This window comes from Scomber scombrus, chromosome 20 (assembly GCF_963691925.1).
Source record: "Scomber scombrus chromosome 20, fScoSco1.1, whole genome shotgun sequence".
In the NCBI taxonomy this organism is placed as follows: domain Eukaryota; kingdom Metazoa; phylum Chordata; class Actinopteri; order Scombriformes; family Scombridae; genus Scomber; species Scomber scombrus.
Window position 1 is genome coordinate 11,173,854 of NC_084989.1, and position 22,022 is coordinate 11,195,875.

Here is a 22,022-nt window from a genome sequence, read left to right on the forward strand (position 1 = left end):
AGTAAAGTAAAAGAAGAGAAAGGTGATTTGCACTCTTCTCTGCTTCAGTAACAACTACTGTTGATGTAACTTTAAGCAGCACCTGCTCCTGCGGAGCTACTTGTGAGCCAGCAGGACAACACTGTGATTGTAGTTAACTCCCACATGTAAATGCATTTCAGCTGTGTGAAATAAATCATGATAAAATAGATTATGTGGGCTCTTTCCAAACTTCCTGTTTTAAATTAAAATAGACACATACACATATTCTTGTAGACGCATCTTGCAAATGCCCTGGTATCCTGTCATTCAACAAGACAGACATACCAACAGATCATTTGCTAGATAGTGCCCTGGGTAAACAACAACACTGTTAAAAGAAAATATCAGTTTCAAGTGCGAATAGGTTGTGAGAGTTTCTGTTTCTGACAGATATGAATTTAGTCTGCCACACCTTAACATCTGTCAGATGAAACATGTAATAAATACGCAATCAGGTAAATACATGCTTACAACTCAAATATCAGTGATGACACAGGGGCACACTCACCTACACATGTACACACACACACACTCTCTCCCTCATCTGGTGCATCATCTTTCAGAGTTGTCTGTCAGCTGTGTTTTGAAGCCTGCAGTGCTTTCTCATGATTACGCTGTCACTGCTCCTATCTTCAGCGTTCAGTCAAAAAATGAGAACTCATACATTTGTCTGTTCATCTTCCCATCCTTCACTCCTCCCTCAACTCTCCAGCTCTCCCTAGAATCAGTGTCTTCTAAACGTTTTCTTGCTTCCCAATCCAAAAATGAAAGAGAGAGGGACAGTTTTGGGCAACGGCAAAGAAAATAGGATGAAAGAAGAAAGCACAAAAGGAGAAGTAGTAGGAGGAGAAGGGGGCAGATAAATATAGATGTTATGTTCCAAGCATAATCACCAAATATGTTGGTTGTAGATGGTAATTTTGGGTTTTTGAAAATGTATGATAATTAAATGCAATAGTATATTATGACTCATCTAGGGTCGTACAATGAAAGGATGTGTGTGTATGTGTATGTGCCAGAGCTAGAGGCTATAAAGGAGTCGTGATCCACCATGCTGTGGAATTTACATGCTCATTTCCATTTTGATGAACATAGGATCAACAGAAAATCAATTATTTCATAGATGAGACAGGGAATAGTACAGCCAGTATGTAGAGAGTATGAGAGAAAGGGGACTCAGACAGAAACAGAGTACACATTAAATTTTTTCTATACAAATGCAATCACTCTCATGCAAGTAGAATTTCAAGCATATCATATATTTCACCTGTGGCCTATTTATGCCACTAGTACCTTAAATCTGTTGTCAGGATGATGTATCACCATCATCATTTGTTGAGTTTAAGAAATATACTTATGTAGATTGTGTTTAGGGATTGCATCTATTTCTGGGGCAGGACTGAGACCCAACACATGAATAGCTAAAACAATATCGCTGTAGGCTCAGTGATGTGGTATGGAAATTAAAGGGGAGTAAATATTTATTACAATACTTTCCTGCAGCAAACAATTACTTTGATTATGGATAAATCAATTGACAATTTGGTGTATGGTTTTTATCATTTAGTATGTACAATATTGAAAACAATGACTAAATTTACACCAAAACATAAATCATTTACATCTTAAATTGTATTATTGTTTCTAACCAACAATCAAAAAATGCAAATTTACAACTTACTATTATACAGGTACGTCATACTGCAAGTGATCTGCTTTTTTGTTCACAGACATTTAATTTTGCTGTTTACCTGATGACACATGTTGCCATTGATACAACTAAACATTACTACTACATGCCAGTAAAGTGGACCTTTGATTCACCCTGGCATGATGCTGTTTGAGTTTCTGTGGTGTTACCTACATTGTTTTATAATTAACACAGAAGTGCTCAGTCAGCAGTCCGTCTTTCCCCTTTCTGTCAACCGGTTGTTACAAGTTATAAAGAGACATTTAAAGGAAGCTTTCATATATGTTGTCTTTGTCTTAGGGACAACCCAGTATAAGCACTTCATATTTCGTCATTTGAAATGGGGAGTGAATATTGTGTAATTATCAGTTCAATCACAGCTTCATTGTGATTTCAAGTGAGATACCTCACTTAAAAATTAAGTTTCTTTTTTGGCATCATCATACTGTCAACAGTCATAAAACAGTTTCTCTTTGGATTTTAACACCTCACACTTTCACAATTGTGTCGGCCATATAACAGTGATAGTGACAGATTTTACTGGTCTGCCAAATTTAACTGCCTGTTCTGAACCTCCACTTCTTCTACACATATCTGGTGCAAAACCACCATCTGGGTTAGGGCATGATCTCATGGGTCAGGCTCTGAAAACCTCAAACATCTTGTATGGATCTTGTCCAACCATCTTGTCACAGCTGCCCTGGATATAGACCAGGAAATAGTCCCCTTGTTACTCTGCTTGAGAGTGGGTCAACCTCTCTTCCTCTGTCTTTCTCATTCTATCAATCACACAGGAGTCTGCAGGTGGTAGAAAAGCCCTCCATCCTCCATAAAGTCTCCTGACATCACACACACAGCTGAGCTGGCAACCCTTTTCTGAGCAGCACACCTAGGTCTGCAATACCTCATAAAACAATTGGGAAACTGTCAACTACCACCATTTGCACCATAAACGTGACAGAAAACCATGATGAGAGGGGCGGAGAGAGAGAGAGCCAGAGAGTAAGATGGGTAAAGCAAATGAATTAATGGAAGGACGAGGGGAAACTAAAGTGGGAAGTGGAAGAATTAAGTGAAGCAGAGGGGGGAGTAACAGATAAAGAGAGAGGAAGAACAGGGTGTAAGAACATGAAACAAATATAAAGCAGTGAAAGATGGAAAGACATGCATTTCTACCTAGTGAAAGGCAGCGTGGGATCATTTCAGAGGCACTGAAGTTCGAACAAAGGGAACAGATGTAATTTCTTCCCACCCTCCCACACCAACCCCAACCCCAACCCCCAAACCATGCACAGTGTATGTGTGTGTTCAGGGAGAAAGCAAGAGAGCATGTGAGACTAAGGGACGGTGTAGCTGTGAGTGTTTCTGTATATATGATCCAATATTTTCCAAGCTATGTCATCCTATCATATCCTATACATTTGTCCCCACCATCTCCAAACAATCAGATGACACAGACACAGACACACACCCACTTGAACAGTTTGGATGATGACAGTAAGATTGAAGAGTGCCTCAGGCAGTGCACTTCATTTCTCTTCTGAAGATGAAGAAGAAGATGTAGTTTCGAGTTAATGATCTTTTATTTTCAATGATACCGTAGCAAGAGTTGAATTGTATGTCCAGCAGCTGTACGTTCTTAAGAATATGTGTAAAGAATGATAAGTATTGTTTAGCTGGCCTACACACCCACTCACCGGTGTTTCCAATTCCTGGCTAATAACACCTCTGCTCAGGTTGGAGTTAGGTTGAGTTGTAGCCCTGCCAAAGAGCTAATCAGCTAAAGCAAGTAAAAACACCTGTGTGAGTGTATTTCATTAGTATTTTCCATAAAACACTATGGAAAACCTTAATACATGACTTGCAAAACACCTTTATCACAAAAGACGATGTTTTAAAGAGAGATGCACAGGTGGTACTAACAACATTAACAATGTTTTCTTCAAGTGTTCCACTAAGCCCTGAAATTGTGAAAGCAAGCCAGCATGCACAACACCAGGACCCTGACACTGAAGCAGCAAAATGGAAATTAGCCATCAGTCATTTTATTATATTATATTATTTTAGTGCTCTTTTGTGAAAGGCTGTTCACCTACCATTAGCATAGAAATACACCATGATTGAGCTTGCTGACAATACTCTTGCTATTGTGGGTTTGTTGTTTGATGTAAGCTGGAAATACATATTTTTAATACATATTTCACATAAATTGTTATATGTATTTATTTATAATAATTAGTAATTAAACTCTTTTTGATACAGTCCTAGAAGAGGGTATAAGCCTCAGTATACTCTGGAGCTAAAGGGTTAAATAAATTGATTTGTCAATCTGGGATGAGGGATTTTGTCCACACTGTTTGCCTTGCTAGACAACATGTGCATGACAATTAATCACTAATCCCTTTAAATCTTTCCTTTTCTCCCTGTCTCTCGCTGTCTCTGTCTTACTTCCTTTCGCTTGTGTTTTACTATTTATTTTTTTATTTTACTATTTCATTCTCTATTGTTTCTATCTGTCTACTGTTTGTTTGTTTGTTTTAGGGGCGGATGTGATCAATTTTGATGGACAGGGTGTAATCTCATATCGTTTTAAGGTACTGGATTTGTTTATATATATATATATTTTTTTTATTACATTGAATATGCAAATTAAATTATTTAAACTCTTTGTGGTCATTTTAGTTTGTCTATGTGAGATCCTAAAACTGATCGACATCGATGTAATATGATGGGTAATAAATAATAACACTTTAGTTTTCCGTTCTTTAACCTTTGGGTTAATAATCAACATACTGGTACAAGATGATTGCAAAACATTGCATAATATAAAGCTTGAGAACATACTTTTTTATGTTTATTCTTTTACACAGATGAATTTCATTCCATGAACATAATAGCTGTGTAGATTACTAAGTCATAACCAACCTGATATGTACCAATACACACAAATTGGATTTTTGCAAAAGCCTAGTATTGCTTGTGCATTTTGGGTAACGGCAGGGGTTCAAGCATATGAAATCATTCTTTGATAAAGATATGAAACTCTCAAACTGGGATGAAGAAAACCTTGTTATTCTTCCTTTTCCCTGCAGGCATTATTGCCATAATCGAAACATTTTTCTTTGCATCTGTTTGAAGAAGGAATATAAATGTGAAAAACTGTTTACTTGGCATAAGCATTCAGATGTCAGACTTGGGACAGTTCAGACATCATTTTAGTAGTTTGAAAGTTTTTTAAGTAAAGACTTATTTTTCATGATTTATTTCCATCTTTTTGATCGCAAATTAGCCATCTGTGGTGTTAAGCAACCCATTGGAGTTCATGGTGTTAATTCTCATTTGTGTAGGTGAAGAAGATGAAGATCATTAAGGATGTTATAGCACTAAGGTTCAAGACATCAGAAAGCGAGGGTGTAATCCTCCATGGGGAGGGCCAGCAGGGAGACTACATCACCCTGGAGCTTCGCAAGGCCAAGCTGCTGCTGCAGATAAACCTAGGTGGGCAACACAAGCCTTTTCATTTATTTAGACAAACTAACGCAAAGCAAATAAATTGTAATTCCACACTTTTGTTATCAAAATGTATAGATTGCCTGTCAAGATAACACTATCTTGGAGCAAAAATAAAGCTTGTTACCTTTTATACTGACAGAATTGGTATAACCTTTAAGGACACCTTCCTGCAGCACAGAAACAACCAATGAGTACCTGTACCTAGTGTTACAATGAAGTCTTAATAATGAGCTGTGAAAAAAATATCAGGTGTGTTATTATGGGCAGGAAACAGTAACAAAATTATGTTTGCTTTACAATGGGTGAGAGAATAACTTGAAATGCCTCACTGACTGTGTCAAATGCCTGTGTTTTATAACTAACATTATTCTTACATGTTAATTACAGGAAGTAACCAGTATGGTTCTATCCTGGGTCATACCTCTGTGACCACTGGCAGCCTCTTGGATGACAATCACTGGCACTCAGTGGTGATTGAACGCTACCGTCGTAATGTTAACTTCACCTTGGACAGACACACTCAGCACTTCAGGACCAATGGAGAGTTTGACCACCTCGATTTGGACTATGAGGTGAGAAGCAAAGTATACAGAGTGTACAGAAAGGGAGAATAACATTCATACTAGTCCAACAATTGTTGCCCATGCTTGGCCATGCATTTGTACCACTTTCATGTGTTTGAGCCTAGTTTCAGAGCAAATAGGGCCCACAGTGTCTCAGAAGGCTTTAGAGGCCCACATCAGCATTTTACCCTAACCCTCAACCCAAGCTCTGGGATAAACTTCCCAAAACCTTAAAGTCCAACTGAAATTAAATTGCATGTATTTCTGACACAGCATACATCTGTTGTGTAAATAACCTACCTTTTTTTCTTCTTTGACGGAGAAAAAAAAACAGAAACCAGCAGTATTGACAATACATGGAAAATAACACTGACATTATTTATGACTACAAAAAGGGGATGAGTAACTATGATTTCAGATGGACTTTAACATATGAAAAATTGATGGAGCTGTAGGGCAGGTAATTCAATGTAGCTGGGATGGACTCCGATTGCAGGAAGTTCAATTCAGTAGAAAACATTGTGAGAAGTCTGGTTTAGGAGCTTTGGGCAATACTGATGTTCAGCACAGACTACTGTATCTGCTAATGTGAGTAGTTCCCAGATAAAATCTGAAGACTCCAAAACTGATGGAGAGTCTCAACAGTGCTGTTCAATAATTTCCAACCTGTTTCATCATAGTTATTCGTTGTCTCCTTCCGCTGCTGTTCATCCCTACAGATTCTGGTTATTGTAGTGTTTCCAGCATGTTACCTGTCCTTATGGGCTTTACTGATTGTGTAACTGCATTTTCAAGAAACAGATGGTAGCTCGTCCTCCATTGTCTTAACAGTACATTGATACCACATAGGAAATTAGATATTGGTTTTACACTGTGTTTTAATGCTAATCCTTGAGATTCACATAATTAATGTCAGTCAGTAATGGAATGCAACTAGTTCAGCTAATAATATTTAAAACAGGAAATTGATTTTGGAATGCATAATAGGTATGAAATACATTTGTGTGTAATGTGAGTGTGTGCTGTGTGCATGTGAATCTATACATGGGTGAATGCTTGTGCTTGTGTGTTTGTGTGTGTGAGAGTGTATTGATATTCGTGTGTGGCCTTTTACCAAGTATTGCTGATATGGCTGATCTATTCCAGTGTTAAGTAGGATACTGAGAAATGGGGCAGGACAAACCACAGTCCAATTAAACTGAAGCCGTTGAATTAAAGGATCTTCAGGGAAATCTATACAACAGGGTGAACCAGAAGGTTCTGTGTATGTATGTTTGATTTGCATGTCTGTGGTGAACTCTGAATGTATCCTGGCATTGTTATTTCCTGACAGTCGAAACTGTGACCAGCTATTACTCGAAGTGTAGCCTACCACTGGACACACTCCGCCTTGTGTGCTTGTGTGTGTGTGTGCAGGTCTGTACATCTTTTGCTCCCATTTAAGCCTGTAGACTAAATATCCGGGTGCATGTGTGTCTACCCTTAGCTGTAATTACTGAGACTACTGGAGCATCACAGCAGACTCCGAAACACACACACACACACACACACACATATGGATAGACAGACGCAAATCTACTGGTAAATGCACACCCATCTCCATCATTTTGGCTTCCTTCAGAGTTGAAAGAAAAAGACTGAAAGTAATATGTGAATACGAAACACACTTTGCGTTTGCATCATTTCTGTGTCCTTCAGTGCTTCTCACCAGATGCCTGTTTATTAGCCTCAATCTCCTCGCCTCAGTTCTCCTCTCATCACATCTGTTCCTCACAATCCCCTGTCTCCTTCCTGTAATGCTCTCTCCCGCTGCTACTGTGGTCACATTATATAAATGTACATGGTATTTAATGTATATATCACCAGTATACCAATATCAAAGTATTTGGTTAAAAAAAAAAGATATTTGATGCCTTGAGATTTAACTGATGCACAACTGACCTAAAGGTGGTACTATGATGTTTGTAAAGCACATTCCGATGCCACCATATTTCCAAAAAGTGCGTACAGTCATACAGTGGTCAGTCTCGACTTGCCTTCACATTGTCATCATAAGAGGTTTTTTCATGGTCAGTAGTGAGTGTTTGTAGACCTTCACATACATATGTACCTTCAGGATATTGCACTACACACTACACACAAAAGGACAACATTACACAAACTCTTACCAACAAAGCAAATAAAAAGTGTCCCTTTTAACAGTTACCCTTAATAGCATATCCATCTGTGTCTTTTATGACATTTCAGTGTTGTCCATTTGATTCTTTGTTGGTGTGGGTTGGCAACCGTTGTTCTTTACTCCCCAATTGCATGACTGTTTTCACCATACAGTACACTGGTCAATTTAATAAGTAAGATTTCAAAATATCTGTAGAAAATGAAAATTAGGGGACACCCCAGTTTGTCTCCATCCAGGGATGTTTGTTGTGAAGCCTGTTTAGGCAAATTTATTATATTGGACCATTTAAATTCAACTGATTTGACTTATTGCTTCATTTCACTGTCGTTGACACAAATGAAGGTATAAAAATGCCCCTCATTTTAGGACTAGTCAAAGTTGGTCTTATTAGATATTTGTAGCTACTTTAATTGGAACACATTTTGGTCAGGGAAATTGTCACAACAATAATGTCTGTTTTGTTTTTTTCATTTCATGTCAACTACATCTAGATTATTACAATTTTCTCATAGTAAGCTAACCAAATGTAAAGGAAGTCATAATTTGTCTTTTTTCCACTCTCCATCTGTTTTTACCTTTCTGCCCTCTGTCTTTCCAGTTGAGTTTTGGGGGTATGCCATACAGTGGGAAACCAGTGGGAGGAGGGAGAAAGAACTTTAAAGGCTGCATGGAAAGCATCAACTACAATGGAGACAACATTACAGACCTGGCCCGCCGAAAGAAGCTTGACACCTCCAGCTTTGTAAGGGAAATTTGCATATACACAATCACACACACATTTGCATATTATACCAGTCAAAAGTTTAGACACACCTTCCCATTCACTTGAATGAGAAAGTGTGTCCAGCAGCAGCAGAATATTGAACATAACTCATTATTGTCACACTAACTCTTGTAACTGACCTGAGTCAGGAAGCAAATTATTCACTGCACCAAAAAAGTTTAACAGATTCATAATTAATCAGATACAACTGACCCATCAGTGGCCCCTCCATGTATTTGCCTCCTGTCCCCGTTCTCCCTCTTGATATCACAGCTGCCATTTTATTATTTTACTCCAACTTACAAAGACAGAATTTCATTGCAACCACTGTGAAACACTGTTTTCAGCCTATTTCAACAGAATAAAAAGTATATTAAATGCCTTGCTTCTCTTCATCAAATATGCAGCCCTGTGGATGACTGCTGAATGTAACTTCAGCACATTAAGTGTTTTGCCATCCTTAAAATTAGTTACTGAACAGCCTTTGATAGACTCTAAAGTCTCATAGCCCTCATCTCTCCCCATCTCCTGTTCCTCCTTAACAGCCAGTGTATCTTCTTTGATCTCTGTTGAACTGATTGAACAAATGGAGGCACTAATCAAGTTCATTAAAGCTGCACCTCTAATTCTCTCTGATGACTCACACCATCATTCATTTCTAATCAAAACAGATCCGCTCTCAAATTTCAGAGAGACACACACACGCACACACACACACACACACACACACACACACACACACACACACACACACACACACACACACGCACACACACACACACACAGATGCAATGAGGAATCATCAGTAGTTGATAAGGCAGTTCAATAATGTGTGTTTGCTAATGATTTGATTAAGAGCACAATGCTGGAGAAGCTCAGTGGTAATTAGTGTTTAAATTCCACAATAGTGTTTGTTTTCTACCAGCACATCCACATAATCCAGGTTACTGTTCAACCCTGGTTTCAAACACAGGGTGAGTCAAACAGAGGCTATTTACCATGTGTACAAGGAGCACCAGTCTTTGAATCTAGCTTAAGTCAGGAGCAGACGCGGTTTTACAATAGAGGCAAGGTAGGCACCTGCCTGGGGCCCCACCAACTTCCCCGAACTGCAGGGGCCCCCAGACCAGCTGCCCACTCTCCATTCAGCTGGGAATCGGGGCCCTCAGTGATCCCCAGCCATTGCGTTTTTAAATGTAAATGTAAATTTGTATGTTTAAATCGGAAACAAAGACAACAAACTAAAATACAAAGAAATAAAGTATCCGTCTACACCCCCTCCCATTTCGTGTTATAATGGACTATTCCATCCAGGCCATGATCGCGAGAGTTCCAAACTTATGTGACGGAAGTGGAGGGAAGTTTGGAAGACGTTACGTGAGCGGTGAAATTGATATCAGCAGTTGGAAAATGAAGCGAAACTACCCAAGTGGTAGCAGATGCTCCTGACTCAGGAGCATCTGAAGGTAAACAGACAGAAGCTAGATTCAAAGCTTAAAGGCCCAGTGAATAAATACATGATTTTCTGAAGTGTTGGGCCATTTGAAATATCCAAGCCACTTCAAATACAGGCCCACATTCAAGGGATTAGCTTTATTTTTTTGCTCTTTTTGTTGGAGATCAGTTGATGACGTTACATTATCTCTTTTTGTTGGTCTTTTTCTCTCTCTGAATTTGTGTGTTAACAGCGTAACCTGTCGTTCTCCTGTGTGGAGACCCACACCTTCCCGGTCTTTTTCAATGCCACCAGCTTCCTGCAGCTGCCAGGACGGGCCAATCACAATACAGTATCTGTGGGCTTTCAGTTTCGTACGTGGAACCCTGATGGGCTCCTCCTCTTCAGTAATGTTGACAATGGCACACTGGAGATATCACTCAAAGACGGCAAGGTTCTAGTTCATATCAATGTGACGATGGGAAACAGGAACAACCGGGTCGACTTATCATCAGGTGAGTTTGACACACTCACAAAAACACCTAACAGCTGCTCTTCCTTTGCTTTTTTTTCACTACAACACTGATTAACTCCATTCCTCACTCACTAGCATAATGAATAAAGTCAGTAGCGTGGAGACAAAACAAACTGTTTACATCAGACATGTCCAAACTATTCCATTAAGGGCCATGTGCCTACAGGTTTTTGTTGTTGTTCCAACCAACCAAGAGCACACGATTCAACCAATTCAACTGTCTGAAGACTAAAGGTCAGTTGATTAAATGAGTCAAGCATGGTGTGCTCCTGCTTGGTTGGAATGAAAACCTGCAGCCACATGGCCCTTTATGGAATAGTTTGGACATCTGTGATTTACATTATGAAACACAATCATCAAGACACCTGTCACTGTTATATTCCCTGTTGTACTCTATTATAAGTATGTCAATGCCACAAATGTACTGTGAGGGATACAAATGATTTTATTTCATTTGGATTGTTTGATAAAGTTTGAAGCAATGTTGTCCACATTTTTAGAAACTTCTTGCAAAAGTGATGCATACAGAAGTTCATGAGGGTTGAAAGGCTGACATCTGTCATTTTCATCTGGGCTTAGTTTTACACATTACTGTGTAATACATAAACATACACATTACTGTATGTTATTATGATCAGATTTGTATTCCTAATATATATGGACTATACATCTATTTGTTTTTAGCTTTATGTAGTACCTCTGCAGCACTGTTTGTACTTTTAAGCATTGGCACGGAGACTACAGTTGTGTCAGTTGTGGTCATAGTCAATTAAAGCTGGACTATGGGGCTTTTGAGTCCCCCTTCTGGAAGTGTGAGTAATTACAAAAACAGTCGACATACGCTTAAATCATGGACTCTGCAGCAGCCCTCTCCGTTGCTACTGTTGCGGCTGTAAAATGGTGGATAAATAGTTTTAAGCATCACACAACCCTGAAAAATAAATACTGTCTCTATCTGAATTTGATCCATTTGAAAATTAGATTAGATTAGATTATATTAGATTTTTAATTCATTTTAAACCTGACACCAGAATAAAATATCTGGTATACTGTGAAATACAAAAAGATGTATCTAGCAGTGTTAGGCCTAATCAGAATTGTGTGAACTCATTTGACAAGGGATTTATATGTAAAAGTTCCACGCTGCAGGTTTAAGATATTCCTCTTGGTCCAGGCTCAGTCTCGCCTCTGCACAGTCTCTGACTCAACATGTTGTTGATTTATGTTGTCTGGAGCCCAACCACACTAATAAGCAGTCCAATGACAGAGGAGGTTTCCCAACAAAGAAAAAGAACATAAAGAATATTTTGAAACTGCAGCAATGAGATCTGATTTTTTTTCCGCTTCTTCTGCCATGAATGGCAGTCAATAAAGTAAACAAATACACTTTTATGACTAAAAGTATTTGTGATAACTGTTAAATAAAAGCATGTTTAAACACGTCACTGGACAATCTGTTTGGGTTTTGAGAGCTGCTGTGCATTAAGTAGAGTATTGATCATTTACATAAACACCAAGAGAATAAGGTTGAAATTAGACTTTTTTTTCTCCCAACGTGTCTGTTCTTAATGGTTCCTTTCATTATCTCTTATCATACCACCTCTCTTATCCTCCCCTTCCTCCCTTACTCTTATTTCCCCACTCTCTTTTGTCTTTCTCATTTATTTTGTCCACTGCTGCTTTAATAAGCCATTATGCCCAGGGGTAGGGATTATTACAGAGTTACCCTCTAGGCTAATTGGGCTTGAGCCTGCGATTACATCAGTATAACTAGAATATACAGACACACAAACACAGTCTCACACACAAAAACACCCACTCTCTCCTTTGATTCTGTTATTAGTATCTCTAAGAAAGAAAGCCACACTGGCTTCTGGCTTCAATGACACAGTGTGAGCTGAGTAGACTTGTAATGAAATGCTTAGTCCCTCTTAATGGCAAATATACTGAGGAGAGATGAGGAGAGATGCAGATGTGCACACACTAAGAAGAAGAGAGGGAGGGAGAAAAGAGAGGATCTTACAGAGACTACACAATCCATTTTTTTCTTTTGCCAGTGGGGATAATTTGTTTATGAAGCTGTTTAGCAACAGCTTATTGAGACATATAATCTGGCATCTACTGGAAGGTAAAGACACGTAGACTTAATCCACAGATCTCTTTATTTACTATATTTAACTGATTTAACTTTCAACCTTCTTAAGATGATATTTATAGCTGGCACACAGTTAATTACAGAAAGTGGTATCATACTGGTGCAGATTAGTTTATCTATAGGAGAAAGACACAAGGAAGGCCACAAAATAAAAAGGAAGGGAAAAATATGTTGCCAGACAATATCTCTGGCATTGAACATGTCAGAATTAATCAGGTTTAGGGGTAAGTTCTTCTAATGTGCAAAAAAGAAACATTCATATTGTGAGCTAAAGTCGTGCCTCATCAATAGATCTTAACTGGCTACAGTGAAGTTCTGTTTTGATTTTTTAGCTCCCTGGGACACCAAGCAGTCAGGAGTCCTCACCAGGTGGCACACTTTGTATCAATACTGTACAGTCTTTGATTTTTGTCTTATTCCTGGCAGAAATAGACTTTAGAGAAACTTTTCAAGAAAACATTTGATTAGCTGAACCTCTCTCACATCACATGCAACGCGAAAACAGGTGAACCAAGTCTTTTCCTTTAAATCCTGTCACCTAGCCTAAGTATAAACCATAACAACTTTCTTTAGGTGATACTCTAATAACGTACTGTGACCATCAACATAACTGACATAGCGTGGTGTAGTATTTAAAGCTACTTTGAAGTAACATTTCATTTTTTCTCATTCAGTCAAGTCATTAAGATTGAGTACTCTTGTTTCAGTGTACCAGTCTTTATAAGATGGCAGTGATAGAATTACAGAGGGTGTAATTTAGAGAGTCCAACATCTAACTGGCCAATGAGTATCATCAACGTCTGGCAATTGTTTGCTCACACATTAAAATATGTTTATTATTTGTGCAGTTGCAGAGAACTTTATTTACAGTTATGTTCAGTGTTTATACAGTATATTGAAAAAGGGGGCTATTTAGGTCAACCAGGTGCAGTAAAAGACAAAGGTGGATGAAGGAAGGGAGGCGATGAAGAAAAGCTCTGTATTTCTTATAGCGTCCAATCACCTTAGTAGTTCTTCATAATCTCATTCTCACTACAGTGGGTCCCAAGACATTAAAGTTAATTTATTTTCCTTATTGGAGATTGAGCTGCAGGTACAATGGAACTCGTCTGCTAAGAATATACACACAGTAATCTCCCTATGCATAACGTGTGTGTGTGTGTGTGTGTGTGTGTGTGTGTGTGTGTGTGTGTGTGTGTGTGTGTGTGTGTGTGTGTGTGTGTGTGTGTGTGTGTGTGTGTGTGTGTGTGTGTGTGTGTGTGTGTGTGTGTGTGTGTGTGTGTGTGTGAGAAAGAAAAAGAGAAAGAGAAAGAGAAAGAGAAAGGGAGAGAGAGAACTTACCCTGAGGCTGTTTGTGACCTGCAGAAACATGATCTTCTCTCCTTTGAGAAAACCTCATCATTCCATCCTCTTCCTCCTCTCGAGAAGTGTAGAGGCAGATAAAGAAAGTGACAGGAAAATGAGGTCTTTGCGTGAATACTCTCAATTAGACTGTGGGTGTCTTCTCAAGGGTGTGTGTGTGTGTTAATAGAAGGTACTTACTTGTGATTCTTGCAGGGACTCTGATCTCATTTTCCCGTCACTTTTTCTTTACTAACTTACACATTTAATCTCCAACTCTCTTCTCTTTTCCTCTCATCATTCATTTGTTGGAATTGTAAAACAGCTTTGTTCGAGTAGGGATGGAAAGTGTTGCCCTGATGGCTTTACAGCAGGATCAAAACATGTTTTGATGTGCCCCAATATAAATCAAACCCCTATTTTCCATGTTACCCACCATGAAATAATCCAATAACCAAAGCTAGTGAAAACATTACATTAGTAGCTGGTGAATGTTGGTATTTGTCTTTGAATACTGTAGGTGTATTGAAGGTGTGATCCTCTGATCATGATTAATTATCAGATTGGGCAGGAACATTGTTTCCATGGAAACAATACTCGCTGTCTCCAGTGTGCTTTTGCCAAATGAGATTTTCATGCTGACAGTGAGGAAATATGTGTTTTTGCACTCCTGATTGGTTGTCAAAGAAGACAAAAGACTTAAATAGTGATAATTAATCTTGATTAATTAGATATGTTGAAGTAAAACTTCAAAAAACAAGAACGTATAGTTAAGCTCTCTACATTCTTCACCACATTACATGTTTTTTAGACAGTGTCAGGTAACATAAATGCAACATAATCATAAATACTAATTTAGATGTGCATCTTCCAAGAAGAAAATAATAATCTAATAAATAATTCACTATTCCCACACATTATATTGCTGTCATTCTTCAGTCCATTCGCTAAATAGTATGAACGTATATAACATTTTTTGTTGTCTGCTGTATTATTACTGTATTATTTTGAATTTCCTTTCAATAATTTTTGTATCTCTTGTATCATGCTTGTACAGCCTAATGGTTATAAATGATCTTTGTATACTTATAGCATTATGTAACAGTTTTATAAAACGGGTATTTGTTTTGCAAGAATAACTTTCATCGGCTTTACTCGGTTGTTTTCAGTCTTTTTTTGCACTTATTAATTTATTCCTTCATTATTTCAGTAAATCAGCCAATTTGATAGCACCAGGACAATTTGTCATCCACCAAAATCATTATCAGTCAGAGAGGAGGTGCATTGCAAAGTAGAACAAATCTGAAATATTTTGCAATGTTAATTCTGTGTGTTTGTGTGTGTGTGTTTTTTACATGCATGCTTTCACATCCATCAACTCAGCCAGAAGCTATAACATCAGTTCTTCTGAGATGCAGAATTACCATCACTTTCGCTCTCTCTCACACACATACACACCCACACACACACACACACACACACAATGTTAACTTGCACAGCGTGAATAGGAAGCATAAGGAATTATAATAATGGAAAGGCCTGAGGCATAGATTTAAGGTGGGGTAAAACACACTACAGCCACCCCCAATTTATAATGTTACACTGTTTCATTCCTGCTGAGTGTGTGTGTATGTCCCTGTGTGTATTTGTGTTTGTGCATTAATGTGTATATAATATGTTATATTCTCAGGCTTTGTGTGGTTGGCATATTGCCATCCATAAAGATGTGTGGAGCTTTACAAACTACTTTGGAGGACCGAATATTTAGGAGTGGAGGTGGATAGATTCATAAATGTCAGAGGGCCCCATACTTTTATAGAAGACAACATTCATTCATAATGTACATACAGGATCAGTATGTAATAGAAGCTGAGGGACGCAGGAGAAGAGAGAAGGAGAAAAAGATGTTGGGGAAATTTTAGGAAAGAAAAGCAGTAAGGATGAGAGAGGAGACGGGAAGAACGTAAGCAGAAAGGAAAGCAGAATGTTAATGTTACAGAAATAATATCCACACTCTCTGCAGTCTTATAAGGATTTATTACAATGATGCATGATATTCCTAACTTATTCTCCAAGGACATGAAACAAGAAAACAACATAGAGTAACAGCCATAAATAATGTTTCTGCCCCTTGTGTAATTTGATAATATGATAACTGTTGTGTATTACTTTTCAAAATATGTGTACTGGTAATTAGTTTCTACCACAGGGAACATGATCAGTATTCACCTGGCCTCCTCCTATCAACTTTAATAACTCCCACCCCTCTTTTCCACATTATCTCAGGGGTTCACCATCATAAACCCGTGTTTTCTTACTGTTTCATGATGTATTTAGTCGTTTATAAAGCTGTCATAATCTTACTGGCTTAAAGCATCTTTGTCTCCTACTCATGGTTTTACAATTCTCAGTCACAGTAACATGAATTATGCATTTACCAAAAAAAGCAGTATTCAACCTAAAATACAATCACAGTCGATTTACATTATAAATTCATTTACACTACATCACTGGTACTGTACTTGTACACAACAACAACGACACACACACACACACACACACACACACACACACACACACACACACACACACACACACACACACACACACACATACACCACACACTCTTGTGCATTACTGCTGTTCTTGTTGTTTTAATCCTGATCTTTTCAGTTCCTGCGAAGCTTTTATGAAGTAATGATTCATTTTTCTCACCATATAAAATCACGGCAACAAGCATGAACTCAGTTTGACCTTCTCTCGTTTTATTGCTTTTCTCAGGTTGTCCCACATTTGTCGATGTGTAGTGTCTACCCTCACATGTCATCCCGATTCAGTATTTTTTGCTTCATTTTTTAATGTTGTTGTAGTTTTATGTGTTTAGTTCAGCTTTCTCTAGCTCTCTACCACATTCAAAATTTGATAATGCCACTGTCTGTTTCCATCATTGGAATCCATAGTAAATATACCGTACCTGAAATTGGTAGAGATAATATACTGTACCTGCACATTTACACATTTACACAGATAAATGCAAATACTCACACAACTCTTTGTAATCTGCAGGATATCACTTGGTCTTGCTTGTTTGGGATGTGTTCACTCTGCATCTAGGCTTTCTAACTGTGATAGCATTGATTATCTTTGTACCTTAACTCCCTTTATTATGGATACATCTCGAGCACTGTGCTCAGGGTCTGTGACCTGAAATGGCTTCATCTCAATTACTGCTGCTAGCACCATCACGTGTTTTACATGTAGATCTAACTGCCCCCCTGGTGTAGGGATGCCTTTCTGCATTATGGAGTTGATAAAGTCCTTGAATGCAAAGATTCAAGTCTTTGGTGAAACGCTGTACACTCAGTAGTCATCATGGAACACAAATTTCAGCTCAGTGCAAAAAAAAAAAACCCAACTGCAAATTTTCTTCTTTATTGGAGCATGATGCGTTTTAGGTTTTTTACCAGCTGACTCAGGCTAATTATAAATGCTAATGGCAATAAGAAGAAGTGGATCAGAAGTTAAATCTCATTGATGCATACTATTAACTTAGTATATAATTCAATATAATGCTTAGTTTCACTGTAATTATGAGACATGATGAATGCCATCTATTCACCACAGATATGTTGAGTTAAGTCAGAGCTAAACACAAAGGCATGACGTTGCATGTTCCAGCCACTTTAAAACTTGTCACTGTGTGAACTGTGTCATTCAATATGAAGGACATCCACCCAATATGACAAAGATTGCCTATTCAAGTAAAGGAAACACTGTAAAGACAGCTCTATTATTGCAGTAGCTGTAGCATTTTATTTGTGTTCTCAAATCAGCCACTTTGCCTTTCTGGCACTGAAGTTTAGTCTTGGTGACAGTGAGCTCCACCCTGTGTTCTGCTGCCAGGTTTCTCCACTCCCTCTCTTCAACCCAGGTGTCAAGGGTGGTGGTACTGTCCTGCCCACTTGTCTGTTTGTGAATTGGCTCAAACCATTTAAGCTTTGCAAGAGTTTCTTGAGCACTTACTCTCTGCCTGAGCCTGTGTCCCAGTCTATAACATGCAGCAATGGTGAGAGTACCAGTGTGAGTACTGGGAAATGTCTGATGTTCAAGTAAATCTTTAAAAGATCCAAACTGTAAACTATTGAAGCCCCAGCAGGTATTGTTGGTGTGTCAGTCAGACTTTGTCTACATTTTAACCAGGTTACCTACACAGTTAGACACAGTAACAGTTAAAGATGACGGCTGTTTCTATGACAAACTGTCACAGAAACTTTACCGTGTTGGTACATTTGGGACTTCTCTGTATAAATACATCTTGGGACTTTATTGTGTGTGGTATGTCATCTGTCAAGTTATATTTGGTGTCACCATGGTAACAGGGCAATGTGGACCTTCTGTCAATATGTGTGTGTAATGTCTGTGGTTTTGCATGCGTGCCCAGACCTTGTAAGAGGTAGTGGCTGCGTTTGGGGGGAAAAAACTGGCTGCTGACCTTGTTTGCACTCATCCTAATGTCAATTAAAATCATCATCATCATTAAAAAATTAATCAATCAAAAAAGACTAAACAACAACATAAAAAAACAAAAACAAAAAACAAAGACTGGTGTAAAAGACAAAAGACAAAGAGAAGACAGCTCTCATACTGAGTTATGAGCCAGAGAGTAAAAATGTATTTTAAGACAGGATTTAAAAAAACACATCTCCCCTGTGCTTCAGCCTTGATCTTTGCACAATCAGAGGCAACTGGCCAGCAGACCTGAGTGTCCTTGAAGGGTCTTGTGGTTCTAAAAGATCAGAGAGATATGTTGGAGCTCATTTAATGATTTGTAGGCAAAGAGTAACATTTTAAAGTCAATCCTAAAACGTAAAGGGAGCCAATTACAGGAGGCCAGTAAGGGGGAAAGTGCTCTTGCTTGCATGTTCCTGTTAAAAGACGAACTGCAACATGTATTTTCATTTGAGTCATTTATGTCAGGGTTAGGGTAAAACTGGGATGGACGTTAATATACTGTCACTTACATGCAGTCTACATTTACATGCATGATTGATGTTAATTGAGTGTCTTTTAGAATATATAGCGATCAAGACTTTTTTGAAAACGACCTGAAGTAATTAGGTTACTTGAATTAAGGTCATAGACTATATACAGCAAAATTTAATAAACTAAATAACCCATAAAATGAAGCATTAACTCTGTCATTGACATATTCCTTTATCGCCGTACTGTAAATAAGCTTGTTCATCAGAGTTTTCTTAATTTGGGTGCATTTCCTCAATATAATGCACATTGTTAATCTCCCCAGCTATGGATTTTGTTTCCACACAGCCTCATATGTTAGCACTGAACGTATGTAGCAACAAAACAACGTCAGTTCATCAGCCAGGTAGAAAAAAACACAGGGCAGGTTGAAGCATGGGCTTTTGATATGTAAGGAGCATTTCTACATACATTAACCTTAAGTTTTGGAGCTTTGAAATATTTAGTATAGATGTCCAACATCATAACAGTACATAAATAACAAGCAGAAGCATAATATGTCCCTGTGTTTATTTTTAAACTATAGTGAAATTACAACTGCTGACATAGGATACATTTTTTCACAATGTTTTTAAAACCCTTGGTGAAATATGAAATTATATTTGAAAGTCACAGAGGGAACATCAGAAAACCACTGAAGGTGTTCCAGGTGCTAGCATTATCATAAAGACCATTGCCTTGGTGGAGACGCATATAGACCACACTTCCCTTTTCCAGCTGTAGAATTAATGCATTTGCAATAAATGAATGAACATCAGATAACTCAGAGTTGTGCAGCATTCTCTGACTATTATGGTACATATTCACTGCCATCCATTCTCCCTTCTTGTTATTGAAGGCAGTAAATCTGAAGTAGTAGACTCCTTTGACAGGTGCTGTGAAAATACCTGCAAGTATAGAGAATCAGAGAGGTCAGCGCTGACTGTCCCTCAACCAATGTTATAATTTTAGGGCTCATGCATACCTGTAATTGGGCTGTAAGACTCGCCAATATTTGTGAAGACTCGACTGTAGACAAGTGGTGTTTCGATATTGAATGGTCCAATTTTTCCTGCTGTGGTCAAACCAGCAGAGAAAGCCACCTTTGGAGAGCCTTTAAACACGGGACGGAAACATTTAAGTTATAGAATTAGACCAAACAATCAAAATGATCAAAAATCCTATTTTTTAAAACTGTGTATATTTCTGGGGTTCTCCCTTAATACCTGCAATTGCCTTCTCTATGTTATCCAATCTGCTCTTGCTGAGCAGTAGTTCATTCTTAGAAAGATTCAGCTCCTCCCTGAGAGCTGTCACATCCTTCTCGCTGGTTGTCACTCTGCAAACCAGGGCTGCCAGTTCTGCAGCTTGTGCTATGAGTGTGAAAGCCAGTCATTCCTCTGTTACTTATTTGAAGACTGAAATGGGTCATAAGTCTTTTGTTTACTATCTGAAATTTTACATTTTATTTTGACAACAACCCATAAATGTTTTTCTTTGAGTGATAATTCGTAATAATAAATCTTAAGTTAACCTTAAAATTTGATCAAATTTATAATAATTTTGATAATTTAAGAAATGTTTTGAGCAAAAATGCCAACATATACAGAGAACACAGCACATTACAGACTTATACGCACTTGAACTGAATGCTCAAAGCTTGCATGCACAGATAGAGAACACACACATGCACTCTGGTACTGACACAAACAGGGTTCTCTGATATAAATATTTTCTGGTTTTCTTTTAAACCTTTAGTTTTGCACAGTTGGTCAAACAAAAGATTTGAAATATAAACAATTGAAATGTCAGCTTAAGAAATTGTGATGGACATTTTTCACCATTTTCTAGATCACAAAGCAATAAAATAATTGGGAGATGAAACATGAAAACAATCATTATTTTCATTCATAATAATCCTTGCAGCCCTAGCCTTAACAATACACATGTGCTGAATTTACCATTCTCTTTCTCCAGACTAGCCACTTTGTCTCTCTGGGTTTGCAGTTCAGCCTTGGTATATGTCAGTTCCACCTTCTGCTCCACCACCATGTCTCTCAGAGCTCTCAGCTCAACCCAGATATCCGTGCTAGTCTGGCCACTTGTCTGTAAGCCTTGGTGAGCTTCTTCACTTTCTCCTTGAGCCCATGTCCCAGGCAGACAGAACAGCACCACCATCAGCTGCAGAATATCCCTCATTGTAAGACCTGAAGACTTCAGGAGTACCTCTCAGGAATATAAGGAACCAATTCTTTATGTACTCGTTGTCCCAGTGACCACAGGTGGTATTAGCAACAGCGCACAAGGAAAATTCTTATCATTTTGTCGGGTGCAAAGTTGGCATCAAAAGGCCGTCCTTGACCACATTTAGGAGGGTCTGTTGCAATGTCCACACCTGTTAATACAGTAATGTTTTCCCTTAAGTTTTTTTTTTTTCTTTTCTTCAAAATGACACTAGAAACAGTAAACATGAAAATACACATCACATAAATAAAAAAAACAAACAATTTTTGACTTAAATCTATGAGATGTGTTTAAAAAAAAACTTGGCTGGAATTAGGGACGAAAAACTTTTATGTTGCCTCAAAAGGTGCTTTTCCTTTCAGAAAATGACAAATTATGCAAAACTGTCATGAGAATATCTGGGTCAGCTGTTGTATTGACATTTTTAAAATCACATAATTAGGTCCACATTTCATTATTTTTAATGTGAAATCATACTCATCAAATTTTGAGTATCTTGAATTGACTGTTTTTCAGTTGGGAACACATTCTTACTACAATACGGTCCCTTTTTTATCTAATAAT

At 38.1% G+C, this 22,022-nt stretch overlaps 2 protein-coding genes across 3 annotated transcripts in view; one reads left to right on the forward strand and one right to left on the reverse strand.

Annotated features, from left to right (window-relative positions):
* The window catches only part of cntnap2a (contactin associated protein 2a), a 333,552-nt gene that overhangs the window by 185,764 nt on the left and 125,766 nt on the right, over positions 1–22,022 (forward strand). Inside the window, exons 7-11 of the mRNA XM_062441980.1 lie at positions 4,253–4,305; positions 5,059–5,209; positions 5,612–5,796; positions 8,565–8,708; positions 10,418–10,679. Of these exons, the coding sequence (XP_062297964.1) occupies positions 4,253–4,305; positions 5,059–5,209; positions 5,612–5,796; positions 8,565–8,708; positions 10,418–10,679 (795 nt within the window). The remainder of the gene's footprint in view (positions 1–4,252; positions 4,306–5,058; positions 5,210–5,611; positions 5,797–8,564; positions 8,709–10,417; positions 10,680–22,022) is intronic.
* On the reverse strand, positions 19,757–21,449 carry LOC134001950 (cerebellin-1-like). 2 transcript variants are annotated; one of them, XM_062441155.1, is made up of 4 exons: positions 21,176–21,449; positions 20,441–20,587; positions 20,200–20,328; positions 19,757–20,122 (listed from the first exon to the last, which is right to left on the reverse strand). In XM_062441155.1, exons 1-4 carry the CDS (start codon positions 21,411–21,413, stop codon positions 19,845–19,847), a joined length of 792 nt encoding a protein of 263 aa, XP_062297139.1. In that variant the 5' UTR covers positions 21,414–21,449; the 3' UTR covers positions 19,757–19,844. The 2 variants fall into 2 exon arrangements, with proteins under 2 accessions (XP_062297139.1, XP_062297140.1); XM_062441156.1 differs by lacking the exon at positions 20,441–20,587.

Excerpts from the sequence above, each read along its gene's own strand:
- LOC134001950 (XM_062441155.1), bottom strand. The coding sequence starts at position 21,413 with ATGAGGGATATTCTGCAGCTGATGGTGGTGCTGTTCTGTCTGCCTGGG. Across the intron at positions 20,588-21,175 it reads TAGTCTGGAGAAAGAGAATG|CACAAGCTGCAGAACTGGCA; the intron begins GTAAATTCAGCA and ends TCACACTCATAG. Across the intron at positions 20,329-20,440 it reads CATAGAGAAGGCAATTGCAG|GCTCTCCAAAGGTGGCTTTC; the intron begins GTATTAAGGGAG and ends CCGTGTTTAAAG.